The 25334-nt window shown below is 36.8% G+C and overlaps 1 protein-coding gene across 1 annotated transcript in view; it reads left to right on the forward strand.

Annotated features, from left to right (window-relative positions):
- TEX15 (testis expressed 15, meiosis and synapsis associated) overlaps nucleotides 1-25334 on the forward strand; it is a 40770-nt gene that overhangs the window by 13784 nt on the left and 1652 nt on the right. Inside the window, 5 exon segments of the mRNA XM_060001504.1 lie at nucleotides 5156-5393; nucleotides 8755-8901; nucleotides 9770-9932; nucleotides 14108-21435; nucleotides 23285-23343. Coding sequence (XP_059857487.1) covers nucleotides 5156-5393; nucleotides 8755-8901; nucleotides 9770-9932; nucleotides 14108-21435; nucleotides 23285-23343 — 7935 coding nt within the window.

The raw sequence follows: 25334 nt of genomic DNA on the forward strand, positions 1-25334 counted from the left end.
TCCAACTGCAGGTGATTGAATTCTGCCAACAAGGAAAGAGATCCTCCCCTAGAGCCTAAGAAAGAAACGCAGTCTATATGACACCTTGATTTTAGACCCATGAGACCCATGTCAGACTTATGACCTACATAACTGTATGTAGCAAATCCTGTATCTCCAGTTTTGGGGGGCCATTTACTGGAGGTTTACTGTATTTCTTTGGTGGAATCACGTTTCCCTGATTCTTCATGGTCCTTTAGCCTTGCATAGGTGTCTGCACATTTAAAGAAGAGACTTTATGGACTGACTTTGCTAAGAAAAGACTTCCACCTGGGGTGGGGACATGCCGGAGAGTGCTGTGACCCTGGGTTAGTGCTGGAGGTGCCAAGTGGAGGGGCATGTGGTGGCTACATGTCTTGGGGATTGTGGTGTAACTCAGTAGATCAGGCCATTGGGATCCACAACATCGACAATTTGTGTGGTCTTTGGCAAGCACTGCCAGGGGTCTGCAGAGGTTACAATGGCTGTTGGGGTTCTCAGCAGCACCTCCAGGTCCATAAACTAGGGAGAGGACCAGAGTAAGCAGCAGTAGTGGCCCAAGCTGGTTTGTATGCACACACTCGGCTGTGCGGGCCAGTTGCAGGTGCCTGAGTTGTGACAGGGCTGGTTATAAACACACATGTATAGTTGCTTTACAATGTTGTGTTAGTTTCTCCTGTACAGCAAAATGAATCAGCTATATATGTACATATATCCCCTCTTTTTTGGATTTCCTTCTCATTTAGGTCACCACAGAGCATTGAGTAGAGTTCCCTGTGCTATACTGTAGGTCCTCATTAGTTATCTATTTTATGCATAGTGTCAATAGTGTATATATGTCAATCCCAATCTCCCAATTCATCCCACCCCCTCCTTCCCCCTTGGTATCCATATGTTTGTTCACTACATCTGTGTCTCTATTTCTGCTTTGTAAATAAGGTCGTCTATACCAATATTTTCAGATTCCACATATATGCATTATCGTATATTCCACAAATATACGATACTTGTTTTTCTCTTTCTGACTCCCTTCACTCTGTATGACAATCTCTAGGTCCATCCACGTCTCTACAAATGACCCAGTTTCGTTCCTTTTTACAGCTGAGTGATATTCCATGTGTATCTGTACCACATCTTCTTTATGCATTCCTCTATTGATGGACATTTAGGTTGTTTCCGATAAAAATTTTTTAAAAAAGAAAGAAAAATTTTTAAAAAAGAAGACATAAACTGTATATCAACAACCCCATAAAAATTGAAGCTAGGCCCGCTTTCTTAGTGTAGCAGAAAAAGCCTTGTACTAGAAGCCAGAGACCAAATTCTACTCCTGGTTCTGCCACTACATAGTTATGTGATCCTGGATGAGCTATTTTGACATCTTGGCCATTGTTTTTCTCATCAGTGATACTTATTTAACCTTTGGGGTCAGGGACCCCTCTGAGAATTTGATGAAGCTATAGCCCCTCTTCCCAGGGAAGTGCACATCAACACAGAGCTTTGCACAGAATTTTAAGGTTTTTGGGCTCCCCCACAATAGCCAACCTGGGACTTTTCCTGTGTAAGTGAACCCCAGGTCAGGAACTCATGGACAGGAGGATCATTACAGCCTCTTCCAGCTCTAGTGGACTCAGCTTTGTGAATCTGCGAGCAGAAGACGATGCTGAGGAATTTACTTGAGAAAAAAGAGGAATAAGGAAGAAGAGGAGCAAAAGGAAAGGGAAAGAGAAGTTCTGTTTCTTAGTAACTCAAAAAATATCTAAGAATCCACTTGTTAGATGAACACTTACGTGAATTAAATGCAATATAATTAAATTTCATGTTAGAAAGGAAAATGTAACATGTTAACTCATTTTAAAGTTATACTCTCTTGGGCACAATAAGATAACTTACAGTGAATAAAATAAAGAAAGGAAAATGGAAGCAAAAAGCATTTACTGTAACTAAACGATTATCTCAAAATGTGATTAAATACTTAGAAATCTGTGATTAAAAAGAAATCAAATAAACACACATGTAGCAATGGGGGCCAGGGCAGATATCAAGGCAAGTGCCGATGGCAGGTGCACTGACAGCTTTGGTGTGGTCCTGGCTGTTGGTGTGCATTACTATGACTGCTGGATCTTGCCATGGACATGTAGCTGTGGAGGCCTGATGGGGGCCAGGGGTATCCATCACTGTGGAAGGGCTAGCTGCAGGTGAGCCTAGTGGTGCAGGCCAGTGACAGAAGACAGGGCTGGATGTGGGCCTACATGCTGCTGTAGGGCCTTGGTTATCAGCAGAGTCTTGCCATGGTGCACACATGGGAATTTAGGTTGGTGACAGGTGTAAGTGCACAGCTCTACCACTCATTCATTGTGCTTTGCTAACTTATATAACTTCTCATCAATATGAGTTTTATCTAAGTCTTTTACAGTTGTTCCTTGGTACCCATGGGAGATTGGTTCCAGGACCTGCCCCAAATACCAAAATCTGCAGATGCTCAGGTCCCATAGTTGGTTCTCCATATCCACGAGTTCTGCATCCTCAGATTCAACCAGTCATGGATTGTAAGTTGTTTGCAGTCCGTGGTTGGTTGAATCCATGGATGCAGAACCAACCGATGCAGAGAGCCAACTGTATATTTATTGAAAATACTCTGTGTACAGGAATTCCCTGGCAGTCCAGTGGTTAGGACTTTGTGCTTTCACTGCCGAGGGTGCAGGTTCAGTCCCTGGTCGGGGAACTAAGATCCTGTAAGGCACGCACGGTGGCACGGCCAAAAAAAAAAAAAAAAAGACAAAAGACTATTTGGATTCATTTTACCTATCGTCTCTGAAATGGAATTGTTGAAACTCAGAGCCGCTGTCATTTCACAAGTTAACATAGATCCTAGTGTCTGAATAACTTTGAAAGTCAACCCTTTACAAACCTTTTTAGACCTAGAAATAGTTCTAAAGGCTAATTTTTAATTGGTAATTTTGATTATGTAAATCATATTTAGTCCTAAATTTTTTTCAAGTGTAATTCTGAATATACATTGAAAAGTACAAAGTTTTTAACAGTATTATTACTAACACAAACCTTCAGGGAATATTTTCTACTTGAATTTATAAAGGTTTTTGGAGCCCTGGATTGGATCTTTATTAAGTTGTATTTTTTTCATTCTACTCAGTCCATTAACAGGATATAATGTTCAGCCAATAAGATGACTAGGTAATACAAAGAATTATTTGGTCCAGAATGTCAACGGCACCACTGCTCTAGGGTTTACTTTACAGGCATACCTTGGAGGTATCACAGCTTCAGTTCCAGACCACAATAAAGAGATTCACACAATTTTTTTGGCTTCCCAGTGCATATAAAGTTATGTTTACATTATAGTGTAAGTGTGCAATAGCATTAAAAAAACAATGTACACACCTTAATTTAAAAATGCATTATTGCTAAAAAATACTAACCATCATCTGAGCCTTCAGTGAATCATAGTAGTAACATCAAATATCACAGATCACCATAACAAATATAATAATAATGAAAAAGTTTGAAATACTGCGAGTATTACCCAGATGTGACACAGGGACACAAAGTGAACAAATGCTGTTGGAAAAATGGTGCCAATAGGCTTACTTGACGCAAGGTTGCTACAAACCTTCAGTTCATAAAAAATGCAATATCTGCGAAGCCCAATGCAGTGAAGTACAATAAAACAAGGTATGCCTGTATACATCTTTATCACAATACGCCTTCACATAATGTGATTCACATGTGCTGTAAGAACCTTACAACAATATATTTTGATTTCCTCCCTCCCTCTCATGCTTTGTGCTTTTGTTGTGGGAGTCCTTCCAGATCCCAAGAAAAACCACATGAGAAATTAGGAAAACAGAAAAAAGTATTGTAATTCTTCTGTGAGAATTAAACCTTAACAATCAACATGGAGATCTTAGTGGTTTATAGAGTCTAACGTCAAGCTAAAAACAAGAGCAGGAAATGATGACGGTGGAGTTGAAAGTTAAGGCTGACATTTCCAGAACTGAGAGAAATGGTCATGATCTCATCGGTTAGTCTTGCTTGTTATTGTTGCCATGTGTTTTGTTGCCATGGGCCTGTCTACTGTAAAGGTGAATTATTTTTGCAAATAAATATTAATACACTAATGTGCATAGTATACTTACAAATTCTTTGAGTGGTGTTCCAGGAAATAACAAATATAGGTAGCATGTGGTTTTCAAGAGCAGTTTTCCTTTTGTGGTATGCACATTACTTTCTCGGTTCTGTAGCTTCTCCATTGCTGATAATCTTTTGGAATCACACTTGTGTCACAGTGATTGAACCTCTCTGTCCTTATCACCTGCTGTGGCAGTTGCTGCCGCTGCTGCTGCTCCTGAGCAGGCCATGTAGAACTCCCTTCCCTGGTGCACCAATTGGAGGAGAAGGATAGGTGTTTTATATGTTTCAGTGATTCTCATGGAATGTGGGTAAAAGTTCAACAGTGTCTGTACTTTTAGATTATAACCTTTTCTGAGAATGATTTATAATTTTCATAGTGCCAAGATAGGAGCCTGTAATCAAATTCTAGCTTGCTTCTCCCAGTTGTGACCTAGATCCCTGGAGAATAGAGAATGGCCCTAATAATTGACCATGTATAAGTGTATTGTCTATGTGTCCCTCTCTGTGTATATTTAAGAAACGCATGTCCTTCCCTCTGTAACACAAATAAGAACTTTAGCTCCAGAACTTAATGGACAAGAATTGTCATATATATTTCCGACTCTTGTCACTTTACTATTTTGGCAAGTTTTAACCCTCTGAACCTCATATTTCTCATTTTAAAAATGTGTGTAACAATGACAATAAGTAATAGTAATAGCAGTAATTCAATTCTTGGGGATTTGAGAACAAAATGACAAAATGCATGAAACAGTTAAGTCTTAACAGTGCTGGGGACATTAGCATTCAGGAAATGTTAGCCCTTATTTCCATTGGCCTACACAAGTAGTTATTGAAATATTTCCTGAATTCTTTCCTTACATGATTTTTCAGCCTAACTTGTTACCATAGGATAGTTACCATAACTGTAGCAAGCTAGCTCAAGTATTCATCTTCTCCTTGAAAATTCTGTTGATGTTCTCATTTAATTACACGCTGTTTGCTTTAGGTCAGAGATGCGTGGGAGTGGAAGACATGGCAGAGAACTTGAAGAACATTTCTGCTTTTTAGCACTTCCTCAGAGTGATGTGGCTGAGATATATCAGAATGGAATAAGTACCAGAACATCTACATTGAAGATACTAGGCAACCCTCTTCTTGGAATTTATATATTTAGACATGTTGATGTGGCCTTGAATTTTGCTCACAGTAGAAGCATTACTGTAGAAAGTATTATAATTTTTAAGGTTGGTAGCACAAAACAAATACTAAATATTATATTCAGTTTGCTTTAAATTGACCTAAATGTATTTTACTTTCTTTTTTTTTGTATTTTACTTTCAATATGAATTATTAATGTTTTAAAGTTGCATTGTATAAAATAAATATTAATTATTTATTACTATCATCATCATCATTTGAAATTTTCCCCCTTTTTTTTTTTTGTTTGTTTTTTTGCTGTACGCGGGCCTCTCACTGTTGTGGCCTCTTCCATTGCGGAGCACAGGCTCCGGACGCGCAGGCTCAGTGGCCATGGCTCATGGGCCCAGCCGCTCCGCGGCATGTGGGATCTTCCCGGACCCGGGCACGAACCCGTGTCCCCTGCATCGGCAGGTGGACCCTCAACCACTGTGCCACTAGGGAAGCCCTCCCCTATTTTTGACTCCAGTGGGTGTGCAGCATAAAAGTCTTCAAGTAAACAAAGGCAGCCTTTACCATATTGGTTTTCCTAATGTATATTTTTTCTCTCCTAATTGACCTTCTTATCTTTCTCTCTTTTGTTCAGACTATAATTAATACCAGAGTGTTCTAAGTGTCTTTCCTCAAGACATTGGTATTAATAATTCTGACTTAAGCTAGAGTTGCTACACTCTTACTGTTTATTTTACTTAATAGTGTAGTACAATATTTTCTTTGTTTTGATAATTTTGCCATGCTTATATAAGATGTTAACATTAGGAAAAACAGGGTAGAGATATATGGGATCTCTGAACTGTTTTGCAACTTTTCTTAAAGTCTAAAATTACGCAAAATTGAAAAAAAAATCTTACAGTCGAATTGTAAGCATCAACAGACAAACTGGTTAAGATATACTTTTTTGTTAATTGCAACTTTGCCAGGACTACTAAAATCACAGTAAGTAGGCAGGATTCTCAGTTGTGTAATTTAGGATGTATGTACATTCACATAAAACCAGCGGTTCATTTGGTATAATTTAATTATTTTTAGACCTCAGGTATTATCAAATTCATAAATCATAATTTATTTTTATTTTTATATTAAAAAAAATAATACATGCTGATTTTAGAAAATTTAGAGCATACTAAGAAGCTCCAAAAAGCCCATTAATAATGACACAATTTTTTTGTATACCTAATACTTAGTCTTCTGCTCATATATATGGATATGCATTGTATAATTGTCATTAAAATACATTCTTTTTTTTTTTTTTTTTTTTTTTTTTGAGGTACGCGGGCCTCTCACTGTTGTGGCCTCTTCCATTGCGGAGCACAGGCTCCGGACGCACAGGCTCAGCAGCCATGGCTCACGGGCCCAGCCGCTCCGCGGCACGTGGGATCTTCCCAGACCGGGGCACGAACCCGTGTCCCCTGCATCGGCCAGCGGACTCTCAACCACTGTGCCACCAGGGAAGCCCCAAAATACATTCTTTATATATTATGTAACTTGCTTTTTTCATTGATGATAAAATCAACATTTTCCATGTCATTAAATAAATATTCTTCTGTAGTATCCTTTTGAGCGACTACATAGAATTCCACTGTACAACTCTACCATAAATTTGTGCAACACATTTTTTAATGTTGGAATATAAATTACTTGGTTTTCTTATTTTTGTACTTTTAAATACTACTTTGATTATTCATGTAGGTACATTTTACACACACCTGTGATTATTTGCTGAGAATTAATTGATTAATTCCTATGTGTCAAATTAGGAGTCAGAGGTATGTGTACACTTTCACAGCTTTCGATGTGAAATGCCCAGTTGTCCTGAGAAAGGTGGTACTAATTGACATTCCTTTCCACAGCCTGTGGGGGATGTCTGTTATCTCACATCATCACTAACTCTGTGTATTATATTTTTTAAAAGATATTTGCCAGTCATAATGTGATAGTTTCTCATTGTTGGTTCAGTTTTTTATTCTTTTTCATAGTTATTGCTGAGCTTAACATTCTGCGTATATTCATTGACAGTATTTAGTGAACTGCCTATTAATATCCTTTGCTAGTTTCTTGGTTTTTTGTTTCTTTGTTTCTAGTTGATTCATAAGCATTATCAATTCATTAAAGTGAATGTTGAGAGCTAGGCTTTTCTGTGTATAATGTTTTATCACTTATTGTTTTCTTTTTTAAATAAACATTTTATTTTGTAATAAATTGAAATTTACAGAAAAATTATGAAGGTAGTACAGAAAGGTCCTGTATACAATTTAGCCAGCTTCCCCTAATGTTAACATTTCATATAACTATAACACCTCTGTTAAAACTAAGAAACTGAAACTAACAGTGTGTATGTCAATTATATCTCAATTTTTAAAAAATAATAAAATAAAATGAAAAGAAACTAACATTGGTACAGTACTATTTAATACAGACTGCAGCTTTTGCCAGTTTTTCCACTAATGTTTTTTTCTCTTCCAGTATCCAAGTACAGGGTACCACATTACATTTAGTATTGTTTTCAATTTTGAATGAATTATTAGCATATTAAAAAATAAAAGTTATAGAATTGCTGACTTAAATAAAATTTGTGGTTGTTTTCATATTAATTGCACTTTTTCCCCACCTTTTATCACTTAATTAGTTCATGGTTTTTAAAATTTTTATACTCATTTGTTTTCGGTGTACAGAAGTTTTGGAATATTTCACAGTGAAATTTGTTTTTAGTTCATGGTTTTTTGGCAATATGCTTAGAAAAGAATCCTCACTTGGAGGTTAGATATTTGCTTGTATTTCTTTCTACAGTGTTTATATTACTTAAATGTTTACCTTGTTTAGTATTTATTTTGGTTTATAGGTTGAGAGGAATTTAATCTTTTTCAAGTCCACACCATTTATTGAATAATCTGGTTTTGCTTCATTTATTTCAAATGATGCTTTTAATATCATATTATGTTTTTATAGATGCTTGGACTTATCTGGGCTTTTTATTTTGTGCAGCTTTTTTCCCCTCTCTGCCTTTTTTGTGGTAGTACCGTTCTTTTAAAAAGTATGTAATATCTGGAAGTGCATGTCACCTTTCCTGTTCCATGATTTTCTATTTCTGACCCAAATTTTTTTCAAAAAATTGTTTCCAAAATTTTATATGTTATTCTTGTTTAGTCTTCCAGGGAAGTTTTTAAACTAAAACTCATTTCTACAAATGGATTTTCTGAAATTTTTATTGGAACTACTATAGTCTTTGAGTTTAATTTAAGGGGGAATTGACATAATTACAATAAGTCATGCCATTCATCTGGGACATGGATTATCTCTCCATTCAAATTTCTTTCCTTAAAAAAGAAGCTAGCTTTACTTTCCTAGTATGAGAGTTTAAAGTGTTTTGGTATATTTTTATTTAACTTCTTTTTGTCTTTTTTTTTCCAGGTTCTTTTTGGAAAAGTGAAGAAAATTCAGCCTTCAGTGGATAAAAACAAAGTTTCTTTGGATCCTTCTCCTAACTTTGACTGCCATATGTCAAGAAGTGTCCCCTCTTTGAAAGATACCATTGAACTACAAGCCTACAGTTCAGCAGTATGTTAACTTTTCGGTTCATTTGACAACTTGAAAGTCACATGCCTCACACTGTATGATACAAGCCTTAAAACAACTGCCCAAAATATTAAATGGAAATCTCTTACTTCATTCACCATAATATGACCTAAATAAATAGATAGTAAAAGCTGTTTTAATATTTGTGATCTCAGAACATTAATAAAGAAGCTTCCAGATTTACATTTAACTTCGTTCTAAGTACAGTGGCTGCTTTTATTTAGATGTTTCATAGATTAATTCCTAACTTGCAAAACAAACAAGACTACTTTGAAATGTTATTGATCTTCACAAAAGGAGAAAAGGCTTATGTATTAGTCATTACATGGTAGACTAATTACTACACAGTAATTTTCTGTCATATGTTACTGAGATACTTAGTAGACCTTTAATCTTTTATAGAAGATTAAATTACGTAATACATACTATATATAATCATATATATGATTAAATGAGGATAAATATTTTAGAAATATATATATGCTCCCACATGTAAGATGTATTAAGCTATTGTTATTTTTCTAATTGACTTTTCCTCCCAAATAAAATATAGTGGTTCCCAGCATATGCAAAACATTGAAGTTTTAATGAAAAAATACTTTTTTATTTAAAAACAGATTGTGTCTGTTTCTGCTGATATTGGAAGCCTATCAAGGAAATAATATGCTGTGGGGAAAAAAATTCCTTTTCAGGAAAACTAGGGTTGAAGAAGCCAGGGAGAGTGGGGCCGTATGGAAGCTGATTAATAAATACCAACATGCAGTTATCTAGATTTTTTTAAATAGGAGCTTATTCAAGTCTGCAAAAATTAATCGGCATAAAAATGTTCTCTTCCTTCTTTATCTTTTAGGTATACTTCTATGAATATGATGATCTTTCAAAGCCAGTAGATAAACCTAGGCAGTGTCTTCCATATGCAATAGTAACAGTAAAATTTATTGGTCAAAAAGTAGACAAAGGACACCTTATGACATCTTTGAGACTCCTCTCAACAGGATTTCCTAAAAGGGCTGGTAAGATACATATATTTTTCTACTTCAGTAGCATTTGTGCTGGTCTTACAACTTCTGAATATGATTTTCTAATACATTATGAATATCTAAGCAAAATAGTTGTGCTTTACCTATTTTCGATTTTATATATCTAGAATTACATTGCAGCTATTTTTTTTTTTTTTTTTTTTTTTGTGGTACGCGGGCCTCTCACTGTTGTGGCCTCTCCCGTTGCGGAGCACAGGCTCCGGACGCGCAGGCTCAGTGGCCATGGCTCATGGGCCCAGCCGCTCCGCGGCATGTGGGATCTTCCCAGACCGGGGCACAAACCCGTGTCCCCTGCATCGGCAGGTGGACTCTCAACCACTGCGCCACCAGGGAAGCCCATTGCAGCTATTTTTGTTATTTCTTTTGCTCAGTGTTATGTTTGTGTGATTCTTCCACGCTGATATGTATAACTGTAGTTTCTTCATTTTCACTCATATATTTGTATACACACATACACACACACACACACACACACACACACACACCATATTATTCAATTTTGTGACTATACACTATTCCTCTGGGGATGTTTTGACATTTTGTAGTTTTCTTCATATTCCAAATATTGCTGTTTTAAATGTTCATGTACGCATCTCAGTGCATATGTGCAAGAGTTTTTCTATAGCGTATACATCTACATCAGGAATGTGCAACTTAATCCAAAGACAATGTCAAACAGTTTTCAAAAGTGGTTGTGTCAGGTTACCTAATTACTCTGCATTATTGCCAGTACATATACTTCTTTTTTTAAAAAAATAAATTTATTTATTTATTATTTTTGGTTGCATTGGGTCTTTGTTGCTGCAGGTGGGCTTTCTCTAGTTGCGGTGAGCGGGGGCTACTCTTCATTGCGATGCACGGACTTCTCATTTGCGGTGGCTTCTCTTGTTGCAGAGCATGGGCTCTAGGCACACAGGCTTCAGTAATTGTGGCACACGGGCTCAGTAGTTGTGGCTCTCGGGCTCTAGAGCGCAGGCTCAGTAGTTGTGGCGCATGGTCTTAGCTGCTCCGCGGCATGTGGGATCTTCCCAGACCAGGGCTCAAACCCGTGTCCCCTGCATTGACAGGCTGATTCTTAACCACTGTGCCACCGGGGAAGCCCCATATACTTTTAAAAAAATGTTTCTGCCAGACTCACAGACTTCAAAAACAACTGTATGATTACCAAAGGGGAAAGGTAAGGGGGAGGGATAAGTTAGGAGTTTGGGATTAACATATACAGACTACTATATATAAAATAGATAATAAACAAGGACCTACTGTATAGCACAGGGAGCTCTACTCGGTATTCTGTGATAACCTATGTGGGAAAAGAATCTGAAAAAGAACGGATATATTTATATGTATAACTGAATCACTTTGCTGTACACCTGAAACTAACACAATATTGTAAATCAACTATACTCTAGTATAAAATAAAAACTAAATTTAAAAAATGTTTCTGCCAGCCTAGTGAGTGTGATATGTTATCATTATCACCTCAAAAAAAGAGACTCTTTACCCATTGAAAGCTCTCCTGTCCCTTTTCCCCTAAGCCCCCCACGACCCCTACACAGTCACTAATCTGCTTTCTGTCTCTATATATGATCCTATCCTGGCCTGGCCATTTCATTAAGTGAAGTCATAAATAGTAGCCTTTCATGACTGGTGACTTTCACTTAACAGTGTTTTCAGGCTTCTTGCATGTTGCAGCATGTATCAGTACCTCATTCCTTTTTATGGAAAAATATTCTGTTACATGGATACATTACGTTGTGTTTATCCATTCATCAGTTGACCATGTGGGTCACTTCCACCTTTTGGCAATTATGAATAATTATGCTAAGAGAGTTCTTGAACAAGTTTTGGTGTAGACATGTGTTTTCTTTGCTCTTAGGTATATAGCTTGTTCCTGAACCTCGGGGGAAAGTGTTCATCTTTCCCCAGTAAATATGATGTTAGCTGTGGGGTTTTTTTATGTCGTTTACCCTGTTGAGGAAGTTCCCTTCTATTCCTAGTTTGTTGAGTGTTTTTATCTTGAAAAGGGCAATTACTTATCCTTCAGAATCTTTGCCATCTAAAAGGTTTTTTAATATGAATCTTCTTGTGTATTTAGTGGGGTTGGACGTCTTTTTGTGTTTGTTGACAGTTTTTACTTAACCTGTGATTTTCTTGTTTAAGTACTTTGCCCAACTATCTATTGCATAGTCTTTTTATTAATCGTTTGAAGATATCTGTATATTCTTTATGTATTCCAATATATGTGTAATTATGTACTAAGTTTGTCTCATTCAGAATATTCTTTTCACCAGTTTATTTTTCTAAGTTTTACCATGGGTTTGACCTATTAAAATATTTAATGTGTATGTAATTGAAATCATTTCTCATTTTTGGTTTTCTGACTTCCATCCATGCTTAAAAAGTATTTTCCTAGGGCTTCCCTGGTGGCGCAGTGGTTGAGAGTCCGCTTGCCGATGCAGGGGACGTGGGTTCGTGCCCCGGTCCGGGAAGATCCCACATGCCGCGGAGCAGCTGGGCCCGTGAGCCATGGCCGCTGAGCCTGCGTGTCTGGAGCCTGTGCTCCGCAGCGGGAGAGGCCACAACAGTGAGAGACCCGCGTACCGCAAAAAAAAAAAAAAAAGTACTTTCCTATCCCCAGGATTATAAAACTATCCCTCCATGTTTTCTTCCAGTATTTTTATGGCTTTATTTTTTAATGAATTTTGTTTTATTTCAGTATAAGGAGGTATAGGGATCCACCTTTCCTTTTTTTCTGTCCACTCCAGCTTAAGGACTACATCTCTATATTTTCTTTTTTCTTTTTTAATTTTATTTTTTATTTGTTTATTTTTGGCTGCCTTGAGTCTTCGTTGCTGCACGCGGGCTTTCTCTAGTTGAGGCGAGCGGGGGCTACTCTTCATTGCGGTGCCCAGGCTTCTCACTGCGGTGGCTTCACTTGTTGCGGAGTACGGGCTCTAGGCACGCAGGCTTCAGTAGTTGCGGCACGTGGGCTCAGTAGTTGTGGCTGTCGGGCTCTAGAGCGCAGGCTCAGTAGTTGTGGCTGTCGGGCTCTAGAGCGCAGGCTCAGTAGTTGTGGCGCATAGGCTTAGTTGCTCCGCAGCATGTGGGATCTTCCCGGACCAGGGCTCGAACCCGTGTACCTTGCATTGGCAGGCAGATTCCCAACCACTGCACCACCAGGGAAGTCCCACATCTGTATTTTCAAACATATTTCCACTATAGCTTACTCTAATTAAAAGGATAATCACAATAGTTATATAATTTAGAAATCTTCAACAGAGCTATTTTTTAACATTCTGTGAAAAAGAACTTCATGGTACATTCCCAGTGATATGATTATAACTTCGTATATTGTTCATGAGCAACTTCTCATTAATAATCTGTTTTAACAATGGTATTTTCATGGTATTAGTTAGCTATGAATGCTTTGTGAACATTTTACCTGCTAAATATGTGTTTTTATAAGTTCCTTTGTTATTACATTGAAGTGCTTTATGAAATTTTAGGAATAAATCTCTATAAATTATAAAAAGAAAATTTGCTTCTATTTTCCAGGTTTTTATTTATATTTATTATTTGCCAGAATAGTTATTTCATAATGGAGCAGGGGTAGTGGTTTGCTTTGGCTCCTGGGAAGGATTTTGTGCAGCCTTTTTGATCTTTTCCCCCTCCTGTTTCTTTACCTTATTCCTCTTTCCTTTCCAGTTTTGTTCTCCTGTGGTAGAGGGAAAAGAAGCAAGGTAACAGTAGGTGGAGGGAGACAATTTTACCTAATAATGTATAGATTCTATTATTAAATATCTGCATATAGGAAATTAATATAAGAATTACCTAGTCTGTGAGCAACATGGTTTTATTCCTATTTAATTTTTCTATTTCTTAGTATTTGTCAAAATTCAAATTTTTTATAGCAAATACTTATAATGGGTCTATAGGGCAGAATTTCATGCTATGTCATTTATACTTTATCGGTCGGTTACTCTTCCTCTTCTTGCTTTTTCTGCTGAGAACATACTTTAATCATCATTAGGTTATTTGATGGACTTCCAGTTAAAACCGCTTATGACATAGTTTACTTGCATTAATAGAGTTGCCTGAAGAAACACTTTTTGTTCCTGTTTTTCCTTATTTTCTTATTATTTCCACAGAAAGAACATGGTCTCTGAATAACTGTACAGTGGCCAAAAGAATTGGAAAAGGAAAAGATGCTACTGTCATCTTTGAGCATTTCAGGAAACCTATAGATCCATTTGTTCAGGAAAACTGTTCATGCAGTGCACTAAATTCAGAGATAAATCCTTCCAACTCAAATATTTCTAACTCCTATGGAAATGTGCAAAATGAAAACATTTCTGTACTTGAAGCATACAGTGGACAGATGGAGCACAATTCAGCAGAATGTAGAGACACTTCTCAAGTACATGCATATGATTCAGGTCCTTCATTTATTCCCAGTGATACCAGAGAAAGTGTTAATAATGATGACCTCTTAAATTTGACACATCTTAAAGATGTTTTAAGTGGTTTTGCTCCTGCTTTTCCCCTTCATAACAATATTGGCTCAAGCACAGTTATTACTTCAAAACTCATCAAAGACCCAAGACTGATGAAGAGAGAAGAAAGCATGGGAAAACATAATACTATTACAGGTTTAAATGAGATTTTGCCATTGGAGAAGAGTTTAGATTTTGCTAATTCAGAAATAAACCTATCATCTATGCCAACTAATCCTGCCTCATCATCTGAAGTCATGCCTGGTGATCAGACTGTTCTTACTAATTATTTGGATGCCCCTTGCTTCAAAATTTCTTTGAATGAGTCACAAACCCAGGCTCACAACATGGGCTGTAAGACCTATGACTGTACAGTTCCCAGTAAAATTACCACGGCAGAACAGTGTAAGAGCCACGATAATTTTTCCTTCCCAATGTGTGTGTCAAATGTAGTCTCAGAAGTTGAAATCCAAGAACACAGTGGAGAAAAAGCTCAGAGATCCCAGCAGAGAAGCAACATTCCAATTTTAATTGAACAAAATAGTGAGCCACGTGACTCTTACGAATCAGTGAATACTTGTACAAAAGTATATAATAGTCACATCTCTCCAGAACCACAGTCTTCTAATTTTAAAACTGTATATCAGACTGGTCACCAAATGCCTACGCTTTTTCCACTCGAAAGCAAAGAAAGCATACATGAGAACATTCAAGATATTGGAAAGATGAGAAACTTCACTGGGCCAGAAGACAATTCCAAACATGAAGAAAAGCAAAATGTATGGAAAGAAAGTGATAATTCTTTTACTAATAAAACAAAAATCAGTCCAGTAGATAGTTACATTTCTTTGCATCAAGACAACAAAGAGAATGAGAATCTTGATTATTTGGTGGAAAATTGTGATCAAATATTAATTACTCAAGGGTTAGAAAAGCCAAAATCTTTCTCATCTACCACAGAGGAGAAGTATGAGCTAGATCACCTAGCATTGGAAATAGAAAATCATCTTACTCCAAGACTGGAGAACCTTTCACAAAAGCATCCTCAGCACTCTTTAGAGTACAAAGATAACGTTCACACAAGTTTTACCATTTCTCAAGAACGAATGGAACTGAAATTGGAAAAACCAGATCAAAACTGTGTTAGCGTTATGACTGATGCTTTGCAGGAAGCAAAAGACATTCCCCAGGCCAAACAACTGCCGGCCGTTACTTCATCTCATGACATTAAAACAGCTCATAATGCAAATTGCAGCATGGCTAGAGAAAATATATGTGTTAAAAGGAGAAATGGAAATGATCCAGTGTCCTTAGCGAACAGTGAAAGAGACTGCAAAGAAAATTCTCAAGTTAACAGTAAAGGTCAAGATCACACTCAGTTCTGTAATTCACAGTTGAACAGTGATGTGCACCTGAATGTTGATTGCAGAGAGCAGAGAGAGAATGATAAAGAAAACCAGAATGAGGCTGAAGTGGAAGACATTGCTTTGTCTACAGAAAACAACATAGGGAATATACATGGAGATGAGAAGCAGAGTTTTCATGCAAACAAAAATTTTACCACTGTAGATGAAAGGAGGGAGAATAAAGATTACAATAGCATAGAAATTCTGAGTTCTGAAGAATTTTCTACTACATTTAATTTGACTTGGGGGAAAAAATATGTGTCCACAGAATCTACATTATTAGAAAATGAAGGTACCGTAACTGTCATAAACGAAAAAGATACTGGAAGGACTGTAGAGCATTTGGTTTCCACAACATTTCCCCAGGTTGCAGGTTCTTCAGGGCATGTAACCTCACATGCTGTAGTTCAGGTAGCTGATGCGCCAGTGCCAGCGTTAGGCACAAATCTCGAAGATCACCCAAGATACCAGTTTAAAGAAGCTTGTTCTTCTGAGGGTCCAGATTTTGGTTTGTTAGTAAAATATAGGGTTTCTGATTGTGAAACAGATATGGATAAAAATCAATTACACAACTCATTTCATCAGTCGGTAAGTGACAACTCAGTTCTTCAAAGCATCAAATTGGATAATGAGATTGAAGTAGGATCAGAACGGAGTGACAGTGCTTTTCTATTTCAACAGGATGCTCATAGCCATGGAAATGTACTCTATGAAGATTTCGGGGCCTCATACGAGACTCTGAAGTCTCGCATCGGTTGGGAAGGTCTGTTAGGAAGCACTAATGGGAAGACAGAAGTTTTGAAAAGCACCACAAGGAGGGAGAATAGCGATCAGCATTACTCTGAGGAAAGTAGTTTTTACTTCTCTACAGCAAAACACAAAGCAGAGCTCTTCAACCCAATTTTACTTCCTGATCTAGAAATTACGATTACTAATGTATTTATGCAAGGATTCAGTCCTGCTGTTGAATCCCTTGCATTGAAAGATAATTCCTGCAAATATAGAACTGAAGCCATAAAATCAGAAATAAAGGAGGAGGAGGAAGAAGTTCCACGATTTGAAATTCATTCCCAGTGTTCTGGTGAAAATTCACATCATCCATCGGAAGGTGAATTTGGTAATGTAAGGCAAGTATCAGGACTAGTGAGTAAATCTGAAACCTCACTTTCTGAAAAGCAAAACAAGGGACCTTTGGTTACTGAATCTTCTAATGTCACAACAGTAAATAACGAAAGCAGGTGTTCCTTTACAAAGTCAAAAACCGATTGTAATGATACTGGAAGTAAAAAGGACACAGAATCAAGCATTAGCCAAAGAAAGCCACATACACCTTTTAGGGACCAGAATATACCACATAAAGATTTAAGACATCACGAACTTTGTGGGAATAGGAGGAGGCTAACCAGTCAGGACTTGTTGGAACGTTTTTCTTCATTATCCCAAGGACGAATTGAAACCTCTTCACGGTCAGAAAAACACATTAGGAGTGTCCCGGATATTCTAACTAGTGAAGCATCTTTATGCAAAAGCAGATGTCTTTCCAGAAAACTTGACAGAGCTGTTCGTCACTTAAAAAAAGCTCACAGAAGAGTTCACACGTCTTTGCAGCTTATAGCTAAAGTGGGAGAAAAAAGAAAGGGCCCTTTACCAAAAGCATATGCAGTAATATGCGATAATTTCTGGGAAAGTTGTGACCTTCAAGGTTATAGTTCTGTGTCTGAAAGAAGATATTACTCCACTAAGCAATTTTTGTCAAAAAGAAAATACGACAAGCCTGGAGAGAAAAGGGCTTTGGGATTTGAAGTTGATAAATCATTAACTCATGTATCAAACCACAAGTCTTATAAAACAAGTGGAGAGAGAGTCACAAAGTGCCTTTCTGAGAAAAATGTGTCCGATGTCTCCAGAAGTCCCACCACTATTCGCGTGAGAGGATATTGTGATGGAGAGTATCCTGAATCACAGTTAGCCCTCTGCTCCAGGTCCCAAAGTACAGGTCAGTCAGCTTATAGCACTAGCAGTTTGAGAAATCCCAGATCATCAGAACTTCAGCCCTTTTCTAGAAAAACTGGGTGTCTCTCTTCCCCAGACTGCCCAGATGAGAAACTAATTAAAAGAGAAAATCAAATCGATGCAGAGTTTTTATCTAACGTTAGTAAATATGAAAAGCTTAAGAACCATTCAGCACATGGTAATATTAAGGGTACAACAAAAGAAAACAATTCTGAAGCTAATGAAGTAATAAGTAAAAGGAATTCAGTATCTTTAACTTGCATAAAAGAAAGCAACGTAAATTTTAGTGTGGACAAAAATCATGATGCAACTTGTATAGCCCACACAAAGGTGAAAACTGATGCAGTTATTTCAGTCTTAGAATCAGGTGTGACGCATGTTTTTAATATTGATATCAACAAACCAAATAACCTTATTTTATCTGGTTATACAAGAAACCTGGAAGTAAATTTTCCTATAGAAAAATGGACAGCTCCTAATGAGAGCTCCAAACCAGGCATTATTACAGGAAACTTCCTTATGGACCCATTAAATCTAACTCTGATAAAAAGCAAAAAGTGTAACAGTATTCCTCAATTGTTATCAGCCACTCTAGTGACAGACAGTGAGGGAGAATCTTCACAATCTTACCTGAATAAACAGAGCATTTTTGCTGTAGATTCTTCAGCAGTGTCTACCATTGTACCACACTGTCAACAAGGATGTGCTGGAAAGGAGCTGCTAAAGACAGAACATTGCTCTTCAAGTAATTCCTTCCGCATAGACGGGAATGGAACAAATGTTATTGAGAATTCTGAGTTGGATTTCACATCAGTAAGTGAAGAAAGTAAGGACAATATGATGAAGAAACTATTTTCCCATGATAGTTTTCTGCTCTTAAAAGATAACATAAAGGGTTCTTCTTCCCCAAAATGTATTGCAAAGAAAGACATTCAGGACAGAAAAATGTGGAAAGATAAACAAGCAGAGAAAGCAAAAGATTCATTTCACAAAACCATGGCTGAAGGATCAAGTGTTAAGACTGAGTACAAAAATCAAAAGAATAAGACATTAGAAGAATCCTCCTACTTAAGTGAGAAAACAGTTAAAGACAACTTGGTCGATTCTCATTTAAGCATTAAAGGTGCTACTGAGGCAGTCTCTTTGAGTAACACTGCTTCTAATCAGCTTAACAAAAGAAAGAAAGAGGAGGGAAAAGTTAGTCATGACTCTCAGTCTGACTCCGCAGTGCACTCAGGAAGAGCCTGTAATTCCAAACCAGGCATTAAAGGAATGAATCACATGCCTCTTCTACATGCCCACTCTGAAACCTCCAACGTCTCTCCTCCTCCGAAGATGCCTACATCATACGTGAATGAATTAAAAGAAGAACATTGCTTAACTAATAATTTGGCTCCTATAGCTAAGATAGCTCAAATTTTGAAGAGGGCAGATGAAGCATCATCTTTGCAGATTCTACAGGAAGAAACTAAAGTTTGTCAAAATATTCTCCCTTTATTTGTTGAAGCTTTTGAAAGAAAACAAGAATGTTCATTTAAACAAATCTTGATTTCAAGAGACCTGTTGGTAGAACAAAACCTGTGGTATAACTGCAGATGCAAATTAAAACCGTGTGCTCTTGACTCCTTTGTAGAACTTCAAATGATGATGGAAACTATTCAGTTCATTGAAAACAAAACAAGGCTCTTAGGAGGTGAGCCAACATTCCGAAGCTTGCTTTGGTATGATGAGACATTGTACAGTGAGCTGCTTGGCAGACCACGTGGGTTTCAACAACAATCCAATTTCTATCCTGCTTTTCAAGGCAGGTTAAAATATCATGCATTCTGTGAGTTGCAAAACTATCATGATCAGTTGGTTGAAGTGTTTGAAGAAACCAAAAGGGAAATCAGTTCATACTACATGTTCTTAAAATACAAACGACAGATTAATGAGTGTGAGGCAGTAATGAAACATTGTTCTGATTGCTTTGACTTTTCTCTTTCTGTTCCATTTACCTGTGGAGTTAACTTTGGAGATAGTTTAGGAGACCTAGAATCTTTGAGAAAAAGTACATTAAATCTGATCAGTATATATGGGGACTCTCCCCAAAAAGATTCCTGTCCAGGAAAACAAGACCATCTATGGATTATTATAGAAATGATCTCCTCAAAAGTTAATTTTATCAAGAGCAATGAGGCAGTAAGTATTAAAATATCTCTTTATGGTCTGGAACATATCTTTTTTGATGCTGCAAAAAGTCTTGTTTGGAAAGAAAAGAGAGAGTCTTTCTGCAAAAAATACTCAGGAAAGAACAGCAAAGAAATACTACTCAAAATAAATGAACATGCTTTTTCTAAGTTGCAGAAGATATGTGATACGTTGTCTAAAGGTTTAAGCAGTGAACGCATTTCCAGTACTGGGCTTGAGAATACTATGATTGCTTCCAAAAAGTCAAATGCTCTAGTAAACAAAGCAACAATTAGCATAGAAAACTCTAGGTTTAACAGTACTTTGCTTTCATATCCAGATATCTGTTGTATTAGTGAAATATTGGATCAAGCTGAATTTGCAGACTTTAAAAAACTACAGGAACTCACTTTGAGATGTACCGATCACTTAGAAATTTTGAAAAAATACTTTCAGTTGCTGCAAGAAGATAACATAGATAATATTTTTATCACACAAGAAAATGTTTTGGACATGGTGAAAAACCACAACCACGAGGCAGTAATTTTAAAACCTGCGGCCATTGAAACCTATATTGAAATCGTCATGCTCTCAGAAACAGTTCACTTTCTTAAAAACTCAATGGCAAAGAAACTAGACAAACAGAGGTTTCGAGGTATGCTTTGGTTTGATTTGTCACTTCTTCCTGAACTGGTTCAGTGCCAAGAAGAAATGACTTCTTTCTCATTTCTTAAAGATAATTCAACAGATTGTCTTTGGAAAGTGATAGAGACTGCTATTTCTGAACTTAAGAACGATCTGGATATTATCTACAAATATAATGAAGCTGTTAATTGCTCCTATGCTCTTCATTTGCTCTCAAGAGAACTTGAAGAACTTTCAGAAATAAAAACACTTCTAAAGAAGTCTAAGTATTCTCTTTCCACATACATTGACGTTGTGCCGTGTATAGCATCCATAAATTACGGAAGCACTGTGACAGAGTTAGAATACAGCTACACTCAGTTTTCCACCCTGCTCAAAAATGTGATGGCTGCCCCTCGGAAGGACGTAGGGAAAATGGCCCATGTTATGAAAGTCATGAAAACTATTGAAGATATGAAGATAATATGTGCTAAAAATGCTAAATTAACCATTTCCTTTGTCCTGTGCCAAATGCGACATAACAGAAAGAAGACTTTGCACCTGGAGAGAAAGGAAGAAATGAATATTCATGTAAAACCTAGGAAAAATATCAACAAGTCCAGTACTTGTGTGAAGGTGCCCTCAGTTTCACAGTGCATAATGAAAAACGTTTCAAATTCCTCTAAAAAACGACCTTTCACTGTAGACGAGTGTGAAGACCCTCAGGAACAAGACGAAAATACTACCGTTTCCAGTTGTAAAAAACAAAAGGTAACAAATGTTTTAAGCGAAACCTATGTAGGTATTCTTTCTGAGAACAAGGCTACTCTTTAAGTAAACAAGTACGTAGTTTGCAGAATTGTAAAAATTGAGGATGCTTTAAATACTGCCTTGCAAAATGAATTTACTAACTGAACTATTGGATTAAACAATCCATATTATCTATAAAATGATGTGAATGATTTGTATATGTGAGAGGTAGCCTTGCAAATGTCTACTTTTAAACTTACAAATTAATTATTTTATTTAGAAAACACTTCTTGGAAGGGTGTGAATTTTAATAACGGCTAAAGGAAAAGTACATATTATGAATGTGAGTTAAGCAAGTGACCAAGTATCTATTGAGTAGCTTCTATATAATGAGGCTATACTTAATGTTGTGGATATTAAAAATTGACAGTGGAGTCTGTGTTCTTGACCATTATCATCCACACAGAGAAATAGTACAGATATTTTAAAATAGACGATTATGAAGGAGTTAGTCCTGCATAAGTACATTTTATTTAACAAATTTTATATAGCATTTATACTTGGCAGCATTCTAATGAATGTACAAACATTAACTTTTTCTATTCTTCACAGAATGCTTATGATGGAGGCACTGTTATTATCTTATTAAAAAGTACAGAAACTGAGGCATAGAAAGGTTAAATAACTTTCCCAAGGTCACAGAGTTAGTAAATGGAAGCGCCTACATGTAAAACAAGGCAGTCTAGCTCCAGAGCCCATATTAATAATTGCCCCTACTCCACCCTCAGAGACTACTCAAAAATTTTTGAGAATTTCTCATCTCAGAAGTGAAGAAAGAGAGACCTATACGCAAAATGAAAAGTAGGGTTCTTTCTCAGCTTACTCTAATTGTATTCGTTAGTTAAACTCTAGTTCTAGAGACTAGGAAACAAATCATTTATTGCACTGTGTTTGTGGGGAAATGCTTAATTAACAACCAGTTTATAAACATACTTCCAAAACACAAGAACAACACAAGTTGTGTACTCCACATGAAGAGTAAAGTGAGGGTATTACTAAAAAGGTGTTGTAAGTATAGAGAAGAAAAGCAAAATTTTTAAAAAATGGAGATTTATTCATTGATTTCATAGAAGGACACAGATCAAAGCTTTGCCTTAAAGGAAAAAATGTTATCAGATGAAGGTAAAAAAATGAAGAGGGTATCCAAGCTATGGAAAATAATGTGACCAAAGACACAATGCTGATTGGCATTATTTGAGAAATGAGTTTAAAATTAAGTCTGGAACAAACATTTTAACTTAGTGGACAGAAGTAAGCTAAAGATGGAGAAGCATATCGTTTCAGATAACAGAATGTTCTAAATATAGGCCTGAAGAGTTTGAACTTCGTTCTGTACGTATTGAAGGGTAGTGTCCTGTAAAGTGTTTTTTCAGTGATTTTAAAGAGTAGAGATTTTGAGCATAGTTAGAAGTAGGAAGTCATTTGGGTCTTAGAAAAAGGTGCTGTTTTACAGAATAGGAAAGGAAAATCCATACTTGACAGACATTACTTAACAGTGGCACTGAGTGACTGGTTGATTAAAAAGGGCATAAAATAGGAAGCAGTCATAAATAGACGTGTTGTAAGATGTGGGTAAAAAGAATGTTGCAGATTGCTTTTTTAAAAAGTTTCTCCAAACATTTATGAAATATGGGAAGTCCAGCAGAGTCACTGAGTTTTGAAGGAGAGGATCATTAATGAATATAGTTTCAGACAGTACATTTTAGATGATGACAGAACAAGCAATTGCAAATGTCTGATAATTAAAATAATAAATATTGTACTTTAAACCATCAACAATGTAGGTTTTCTCTGTATTTTTTAAACATAGGTTAACATGAAAGATGTCACAAAAATCAACAGAGAAAAGGCAACGTTCAAGCATCTAAGGTAGGAGCTGCCATCAGCCCTGTCTGAAGAAAAACTAAACAAAATTGAGCACATATTAAGGAACAAGACTAAAACCTTTATTTATTACCTCTGTTGGGTTATACATGTAACTTAGGGGAGAAGAGTTAGCTAAGGAGGGAGAAGAAGGTTCAGATTATGCAGTGTCTTAGGTAAGGCCTAAGGAGTTTGAATTTCATTCTGTAAGGATTGAAAGGTAATATCCTGTGAAATGCGTTTTCACAGTGATTTAAAGGGTAAGGAGATTCTAAGTACAGTTAAAAGTAGTAAGTCAGCCAGGGCTTAGAAAAGAGTGACGCTTTACAGAATAAGAAGGTAAAAGTCGTATTTGACAGACATTATTTAATGAATTGATGGGGCTTAGCGACTGGCTTATTACTAAAAAGGGCATAGAATGGGGGCAAATGATTAGATTTTTTTTAAACTTGTGGATTTTATAGACCTGTCGAATTTCAAGACTGGCTAACAAGATAAAAATTGACAAGTTTTATTCCTAAGTGGGAGCTTAGTCAAACACACTCACATATTATAAGTATACTACTGTTTCATGAAAGGATGTATTAACACCACAATATAGAAAGAACATGATTTCAGAATAAAGGCTAGTTCTTTAAATTCTTTTTGAATTAGTTATTTTTATTAAAAACCCACTACATTATTTATGTTTTTCTCATTTTGACGTGAAGTGGCACCACTGGACTTGTTGACCATCTCTTGTTTCATTCAACTCTGTAAGGTTTTCAATTTATGACAAGCTTCATTTTTTACCATCTTTTTTTCCATCCTATGAAGGAAAATGAATAATATGAACTAAAAGAAGATAAGCATTCTCATTTCTGTCTTATTTGGTTTTGCTTCTCTAAGTATAATCTTTAGGGCTTCCCTAGTGGCGGCACAGTGGTTAAGAATCCACCTGCCAATGCAGGGGACACAGGTTCCAGCCCTGGTCCGGGAAGATCCCACATGCCGCAGGGCAACGAAGCCCGCGCGCCACAACTACTAAGCCTGCGCGCCACAACTACTGAATCCCGTGCACCTAGAGCCCATGCTCTGCAACAAGAGAAGCCACCACAGTGAGAAGCCCGCGTACCACAACGAAGAGTAGCCCCCATTCACCACAACTAGAGAAAGCCCGTGAACAGCAACGAAGACCCAACACAGCCAAAAATAAATTAATTATTTTAAAAATTAAATATGATCTTTAATTTACTACATTTCTAGAATCTTTTTCCTGGCACAGATGACTCTTTAAATAATTGTGTAGTGGCATAAGGATGAATAGGCTATCAGAGGCATAACATAAACCAGTTCTGTAATCATCTTAGTTTTGTAACTAAGATGATTTGTTTTACTTAGTTTACAAAACTAAGTTTTGTAAGTACAGGTAGTATTTGCTGCTCAAAGAATCAAACTGTGCCTCAATTAGCAGGAAAATGAATTCTAATATAAGGTGCCATGGTCGTGGAAGAACATCCTCTAAGAGAATGGGTAAAAGGATAGATCACACAGGCAGCTGTCAATCTGTAAGGTTGAGACATCACTGAAACATCATTGGAAATGTGATAAAGTCAAAATTGTCCTTTCTGGAAACTGTCAAAGTATTCTGTTGGGTTGGATGATGATGTAGGTTGTCATTCAAGTGCCTTTTAAGGAGGCTGGGTTAAGTAAAATAGGGACTTTTAGTTTCGTGAGTGGGATACACAAATTCTAGGCCAAAGGTTAATTTCTCTTGACTGTGGAGGAATGGTTACTTCTTTCTTTCAACATGTTCTTTTCCACTTGTAATTTGAAGAATTTGATGAGACACCAAAAAAATATACTTGCTGTGGAGACCTGCATTAACTGTCTGGCTCTAGACCTTCAATAATGAATGCTTCCTTCACCCTGATTGAGACTGTCTAAATTTAGATAGGAATGCCAAGGATATTCACTTGGCAAGAAATTTTTGAAGTCTGCTTTTCCTACTCTCGACC

Source organism: Delphinus delphis, chromosome 21, assembly GCF_949987515.2.
Source record: "Delphinus delphis chromosome 21, mDelDel1.2, whole genome shotgun sequence".
In the NCBI taxonomy this organism is placed as follows: Eukaryota; Metazoa; Chordata; class Mammalia; order Artiodactyla; family Delphinidae; genus Delphinus; species Delphinus delphis.